At 52.3% G+C, this 7,268-nt stretch overlaps 1 protein-coding gene across 1 annotated transcript; it reads left to right on the forward strand.

The window, feature by feature from the left end:
- The first annotated feature begins 9 nt into the window (after window positions 1–9).
- Window positions 10–3,692, forward strand: LOC123814209 (centrin-4-like). Its single transcript, XM_045831886.1, has 5 exons — window positions 10–139; window positions 1,344–1,490; window positions 2,098–2,226; window positions 2,830–2,967; window positions 3,171–3,692. The coding sequence occupies exons 1-5, from the start codon at window positions 137–139 to the stop codon at window positions 3,258–3,260; spliced, it is 507 nt and encodes a 168-aa protein (XP_045687842.1). The 5' UTR covers window positions 10–136; the 3' UTR covers window positions 3,261–3,692.
- Window positions 3,693–7,268: the final 3,576 nt, after the last annotated feature.

The raw sequence follows: 7,268 nt of genomic DNA on the forward strand, positions 1-7,268 counted from the left end.
CGCCTGAGTGGGAGGGGCTGCCTGAGGTCGGCAACGGCGGCCTTAGCAACGGCTTGGGAGCCGAGCAGGTTACTTAGTGCTGGGCTGCGTGGCGGGCGAGGAGGCCGGTGGGCGCCTGTGAGCGCCGCTGGGCGACATGGTGAGTGCGCGGCTGTAACCTCCGGCTGGGGCTGAGGCTTAGGTTCCTCCCTGGAGCAAGGAAGGAATTTTGTTTAGATCGTGCCACGTATTACTCGCCTCCTTTTTACAGTCCTCGAGGGTCATTAGTCACCCCTGCTCTTGTTGCCGAATAAGCGCACGGTGCGCCACGCTAGGGACAGAAGAGCGGTTCTCCAGCTCATTTCCGTCCTCAGCCCGGTCCACCGCTGGCACCTCCAGCCTGAGATAGGTTCCCTGTTGGAAACGGAAACCACGCTTTGGCTGGAAAGGGGTTCAACACAAAGAACAAGACGCTGACACCGCTGGAGGGCCTGAGCGCCTAGGAGGAGCCGACGAGCCCTGCACTGCCGGGAAGCTAGAGATCCTGAAGGTTGCTCCACGGTGTACCGGCCGCCCGGGGACCGAGACGCTGCCCCCGGCCGCGGCCACGCTCGTTAGCGCGCGTGACGCTGGCTACCTGGGGGGCGGGAGGCGGAGTCCGGCTGCAGCGTCTGCCACCGCTGCTTCTCACCCCGAGGCTGGGGACGACGCCGTGCCCAAATGAGGCTGCAGAAGAGGCCCCGGAGCCACTCGGGCCTCGCCTGCCAGTGGAAAATGGCGAAGAGCAGGAGGATGACCCCACCTTCCCTGGACACGAGAATTGGCCCCACCAGTATTCTCACTTAGGCCCCTGGGAAGAGTTTTTCACCTATGACATAGGAACGTAGGGCAAGAAGGTGGGAAAGGGTATCATGTTCCCATCAAGCATATCCCACAAAAGAAGTTTTATGATGAGACATTTAGGCAAAATGGAAGTGAAGGTGTCCTTGATACTGCTTTTCGGATTCGTCCAGTACGGCGGACTGCACTCCCACACCCCTTCTAGCGTGCCTGCCTGCCTTTGCCTCTTCCCCTCTGACGACGCTGATTAGAAGGAGACACCTAACTGGCAAAAAGCGCACACACACATACACACACACACAACCACCACTACAAAAACAGGCTTCCCGTCAAGATATTAACCAAAGCCAAAGTGTTAGCAGGGAAAGGGGGCATACTGTTGAGGTTCCCCAGATAGTAGAAGAGGGTGTTGGACAATGATTCCTACATACAGTCAGTTCACATCCGTTTCTTCAATTATTCTGGTTCTGGTAACTCTCCTGGTTACATAGCTTGCCTTTCACCCACACGTGTATTTACTACAGGCATTCAACAACTGCGCAAGGTCAGACCCACGGAAGAAAAGAGCGGCAAAGATTGAACTGACTGAAACTCAGAAACAAGACATTAAAGAGGCCTTTGATCTATTCGATGTCGACGGGTCTGGAACCATAGATGTAAAAGAGCTGAAGGTGCAGAAATTACTTCTAATTCTGAGACGTCTTCAAAACCATAGCATTTATCTGTGGCAGTCTCTGGAGTCTTTACTGGTAGCCCTCTGGGAGCTGGGTATCAGGCCCCTCTGTGCAGACAGCGGCCTCACACTCACCAAACGACACCTTGTTGAGTGTTTTATTCTCGTTGTAGAAATGAACTAACTGTCTAAAGCTCAGGGGTGACAGTGATGCATCCCACGGCACAGCAGGGTCAGAAGGTCTGCTGACCCGACTTTCTGGGTTTATAACTTGTCCACGGTAAAAAGGCAGACCCGGGGGGTAGAGAGAGAGATTAGTAACTCATGGGTAATTTAAAAGCTAGGAATGATAGCCCTGGCTGGTATAGCTCAGTGGATTGAGTGCAGGCTGGGAACCAAAGTGTCCCAGGTTCAATTCCCAGCCAGGGCACATGCCTGGGTTGCAGGCCATAACCCTCAGCAACTGCACATTGATGTTTCTCTCCCTCCCTCTCTCTCTCTCTCTCCCCCCCTTCCCTCCCTAAAAATAAAATAAATAAATAAAATTTTAAAAAAGCTAGGAATGAGATTGTGGCATCTCATACTTTATTTGCTTCCTATTTCAGATTGCAATGCAGGCCTTGGGATTTCAACCAAAGAAAGAAGAAATTAGAAAACTAATAGCTGAAATGGACAAAGAAAGAACTGGCACCATTAATTTTGAAGATTTTTTTGCCATAATGAGTGTGAAAATGGTACAGTAGGGATTGCGTGTTTCAAAGAAATACGAGTAATAGCCTTGGACATTTTTTTGGTCAGAGCAGTCAAAGGTTTCACAGAAGAATTTGAACACGGCTGGGCTCAGACAGGAGCTGCAACATTAAAGATGTCTTCGGGGTAGCACTGAAGGGCGTCTGGTGTGCAGAAGAGGTTTTGTGTTAGGAAACGGACTGTGTGGGTGGAGTGGGAGGGTGGGGCCGGCGATTTGAAGCCTGGAATCCCACACCCACTCACTGAGTGCCTGTTTTTGCCAGGCACTCTTCTGGGAAACTGAGTGAGACAACGTCCGTGTTCTCGCGGAGCTCACGTTTTTGCAGTGGTGCTCACCCGCTGGGGTCAATAAGAAACACACCCTCCTCACCACCTGCGCCTCTCCCGCCTCAGCAGGCCCCGGGTGCGAGTGCGCCGGTGTGAGTGTGCCGAGCCGCGTGTGAGCGCACTGGCGCGGCTTGAAACTCGGAGCAGTGAGCGAGTCAGAGCTCGGCCGCCCAGGGTAGCGCTGCCCCACCCCTCACAGGCCCGTAAGTTTCACAGCATAAATGAAGGTCAGTAACTTTCCCTCGTTTCTGTTTTCAAAGAGTGAAAAAGATGAGAAGGAAGAACTGCTGAAGTCTTTCAAATTATTCGATGACGATGACACTGGGGGCATAACATTAAACAACATCAAGAGGGTCACTCAGGAGCTCGGGGAAAACTTAACAGATGACGAACTTCAGGTGAAATTCACTTATTTGTATAACTATACATGTATAGTTATATACAATCATTTATATATTTTATAGTTATAGCCTCACTTAATTGTACTTAAAAATAAGTACATTTAAAATAAAATGTTTTATGAAGTATATACTTGAATATTCATTTATATCCTTATTCATTTTTAATCGATTTTACATCATATTTACATTTTGTTTTACAGGAAATGCTTGATGAAACTGATCGTGATGGGGATGGAGAAATAAATGAGGAAGAGTTTTTGAGAATGATGCAGAAGACCAGTCTTTGTTAATACTGTTGTTTTTGTTCCTTCTGGAAGTTAGCGGATGTGTATTTGTTGTACGGTTTCATAATATCTGAATATTCACGGCCAGTGTTCGGTTTCTGGGCACGAGTGGGTCTCTGGATGTCTAAGCCGTGTGAGAAGTCACGTGTCTCTGCCACTGTGTCGTCACGTCTACGACCTCGGGACTCACCGGAACCACCCCCTCGAACCATGAGCCCACGCGCAGAATTAGCTCCAGCTGCTGCTTTTAGGGCCCGGGTGCAGAGGCTGGTGGGCCTTCCTGAGTTTGGTGGGACGGGCCCCACGTGCAGGTGAGTGCGGCAAACCAGCGTCACTCTCCCTGTTACTTTCTCCTTCCCTACGATCAGCTCTTTAAAACCTGAGGGACGTTCGCTTGTTCAGCACTTATTCAGATATGTAAGGCACTAAATAAAACTTTCCGGCAACTTCGTTACTTGCTCTCTCCTCCCTCTGCAGCAGTTCCAAGAGCACTCGTGTCCCCGGGTTCCCTGCAAGTTGGTGCTCATGTATTTAAATATCGGTGTCCCAGGGAGGGGTTTCACCTGTTATCTCAGCGAGCATTTTACAGCTGGGAAGCTGGGAGCCTGAGCTCCCACTACAAAAGAGGGAACAAAAGTTCAGAGAACTTCAGTTTAAAAGTTGCTCAATTACCCATCGATACTAAATCAAACATGGATTCTAGATTTTGCGTGTCTCAGTAAGCTGCCTCCCTATGGATAGAAACTCTCGGGATGAGTGTATTTTCTAACACGTCGAGTCCCCTGACCCCTGTAACCTCGCTGTCTCTGGCCTCTGTGACGCAGCTGGTCTGTCGGGAAAGGCAGGCCCCTGTGCGCAGGCGTTGACCCAGCCCGGGCCGCCTCCCGAGGAGAGAGCCTTCCCAGCTCGTGCCGGAGCTCTGCTGAGAGCCAGGGTCCCCGCTGCAGACTCAGCGCGCACCTTCTTGTTCTGCTGCAGTGAGAGTGTCCTGTGGCACCCGGCCAGGGCCCGTGCCCCTCGGAGAGAGGACGGATGGGGTCTGCTGTGGGACAGGAGGCGGCTCCGGGAGGGACCTGCTGGCCCCCATTACCCACACTCGCTGCAGAGGCCGGTCTCCCACTGTCCCTTCCCTGGGAGAGCAAAGCTCCGTTCCCTCCGGTCCCTGACTGTGCTGTGTCTGCTTGGCCGTTCTGACACCAGGCGGCAGGGGCAGAAGTGCTGTGCCTGCTGGTCCCGGAAGGAGGTGGCAGATGCCACTTGTGGGGCACACACACTTCCTAAACCCGAGTAACAGTCTGCGGCGAGAGAGCCTTGTAGGAAACGTTAACTTCAATCGCCCCATCTGAAAAACCAAACCTGACTAGAAGACGGGCAGAGGACAAAAGCGCTGTTCCCAAGGAGGCCTGCAGTGGCCGACAGATGAATGAGAAGATGCGCAGCAGCACTGTTATCTCGGAGATGCACGTCGGAACCCCGAGGGGACAGCGCCCCCCACCGGTCAGAAGGGCTGCCGCCGCTGAGACGGAACCAACAAGCGTTGGAGCCACTCTGGACCGGGGAGGGGCGGGGGGGGGGCTCACTCCCAGGGCGCGACACTGTGTCTCCACTGGGAGCCGCGGGGCGTCCTGCCCTCCCCCACCCCCTACACCTTGAACTCACGTGCACCCGCGGCAGCGCGGCCGCAGCCACGTGACGCAGCCACGTGACGCAGCTTTGGTCAGCCCCTTGTTCTCCGGGGCGGGGGGGCCCGTTTCTGCCGGGTCGCTCGGAGTCTCGCCCTGGACGCCTGTCACTCAGGAGTCAGCCGGTGGGGGGGGGGGGGGGGGCAGGAGACTCACGGGATATGTGTCACTTCATTCGAACCCCTGCTCTCGATCAAGTTTCCTCCCCAGTCCCAGACCCTCGGGCCGCCCTCCCGTCCCAACCCGTTTCTAGCAAGAGGCTGCGTTTGGTTTGGAAACCACGAGGCTGGATTCCAGTCTTTCACTCGCATTATCTCATTTTACTCGCCACGTCCAGTAACGGCGAGGGCTCGCACGTGCTCGGCGCGGCTTTCCCTCCGGCCCGCAGGCTCTCTCGCTCAGCGCCCGTGCCCCCCGGAGACGGGCGCCCCCGGCTCAGTGCGCGGGCGGGCGCTGCCCCTGTACGCGCGGCGGGAGAGCGGCGTCAGCACAGGCCCGTAGCTCGTCAGATCAGAGGCTGCAGTCGTGTTTTATACATGGGCGTCGTCCCCCCACGTCGCTGCCCCTTGCGTTCTTGCTGATGGCTCCTTTTAACACAAAAGTGTCAAGTGTAATTTAAATATTTGTTAAAGGAATGACCTAGAGAAGTACAACTCTCAGTAACCTGAGGGATGCTACCCGCTCAAATCAGGGAGTTGGTCTCGCGTGACGGAGGGTGGAGACCTCACCACTAGAGGGCGCTGAGGTCTCACCAGTGTGGTGAGGGAGGGTGTGCTTTGATTTAAGCTCGTTTTGAGCAACGTAAATTAGTGGGAGGATTTTGTAAAAGGTCCAAGTTACAGATGTAATTTATCAGGCACATAACTTGAGAAAAGTTACAGAAATTCAACCAGTCTGGAACCCACTTCCTTGGCAACTAACAACCTGTGTGAATGAAAAGTCAAAAATTTCATTTATCAATACAACCAATGTGACACTATTCAAGATGTAGGGGAGCCCTAGACTTATCAGCGGGAAGATGTATTACTTGAAGATTAGAAAAACCCGTTTTCCTTCCAATCTAATTTTGACGGTGTTTGGCATTGTCCTCTTATGGTATAAGGTTTCATGTAAAAATGACGGACAGGACTCCCTGGCTGCCGACACGGGCTGCCTCCGGAGGAGGCGGGTGTGAGCCCGGAGTGCACCAGGAGGTTTGCTCTCCTGCACCGTAGCTACACGTGGTTTGAGTTGTTACGAACACACGTTTCATAACTTACATAAAAAGAGGTAAAACATTCAATTCAACTGCTTTTAAAAATGTGGTGCAGAAGCTACTGTAAAAACAGGCCAGAAACGGCCCTGGCCGGTAGCTCGGTTGGGTGGAGCGTCGTCCCGCCCGCCGAAAGCTTGTGGGTTGGTCCCCAGTCAGGGCACATGCCCGGGTTGCAGGTTCAGCCCTTGGTCGGGCACATGCAGGAGGCAACTGATTCTTCCCCTCCCATCGATGTTTCTCTCCCTCTCTCTCCCCCTTCCCCTCTCTCTCAACACCAGTGACCATGTCCTTGAATGAGAATTTGTACAAAATTAGAAATTATGTCCAAGTTCATGTGATACGCCTAAGTCTTTATAAATGAGGTGCCCACGTGGTATCAATAAGCCTCCCACAGGACAACATCAAGCAGAAGGAAGGGTGGTGTTCATCCTGTGCACTGTGCCACCTCTCGTGTTGTATGATGCATGGCGACATAGGCTCCCGAGTCTTCAGAAATGAAACTTAATTGGTTTTAGCCCCAAATGTACCAGTTTCGTTGAGAATGGAACACTTTTGGTTCACACTTCTCAAATGACATCTATAGACTGTTTGGTGGAAAGTGACACATTCAAAGGGATTAACGATATATAAACAAAGAAGCATCACAGTAAAAAAAATTACGTTATGGAAGAAGGCGCTTTAAATAAATTTTAAACTCATGAAAAAATACATAGCTACACTGTACTACATTATTTCTGTTTTTTTAATTAGAAATATAGAAGTCTTTTTTACTTCTCTTGGGAACGTACTGTAGATTAATCAAACATCAGATCACAGAAAAGACCAGAGCTAAAACAACCTGCACATGTGAGAGGGGACCCCGCGCTCTCCTTCACTGAGCCCCCGACTGCGCGTCCCGAGCAGCACCCGACAGCTGGAGGGGCCAGAGTGGAGACGGCCCGCCCACCAATCCAGAGGGGCCATCACGGAGGCATCTGGCCACAGGGCTCAGAGCCCACGGCCGGTGCGTCAAAAGAAGGGAGTATTTTAGGACCAGTCTTATCAAGACAGGATTTGAAATGAATTTTGACCAATCAT

The sequence above is a fragment of the Phyllostomus hastatus genome, unplaced genomic scaffold (genome assembly GCF_019186645.2).
Source record: "Phyllostomus hastatus isolate PE091 unplaced genomic scaffold, TTU_PhHast_1.1 phas_contig_159, whole genome shotgun sequence".
Taxonomy (NCBI): domain Eukaryota; kingdom Metazoa; phylum Chordata; class Mammalia; order Chiroptera; family Phyllostomidae; genus Phyllostomus; species Phyllostomus hastatus.

Excerpts from the sequence above, each read along its gene's own strand:
- LOC123814209 (XM_045831886.1), top strand. Across the intron at positions 1,491-2,097 it reads TAGATGTAAAAGAGCTGAAG|ATTGCAATGCAGGCCTTGGG; the intron begins GTGCAGAAATTA and ends TTCCTATTTCAG. Across the intron at positions 2,227-2,829 it reads CCATAATGAGTGTGAAAATG|AGTGAAAAAGATGAGAAGGA; the intron begins GTACAGTAGGGA and ends CTGTTTTCAAAG.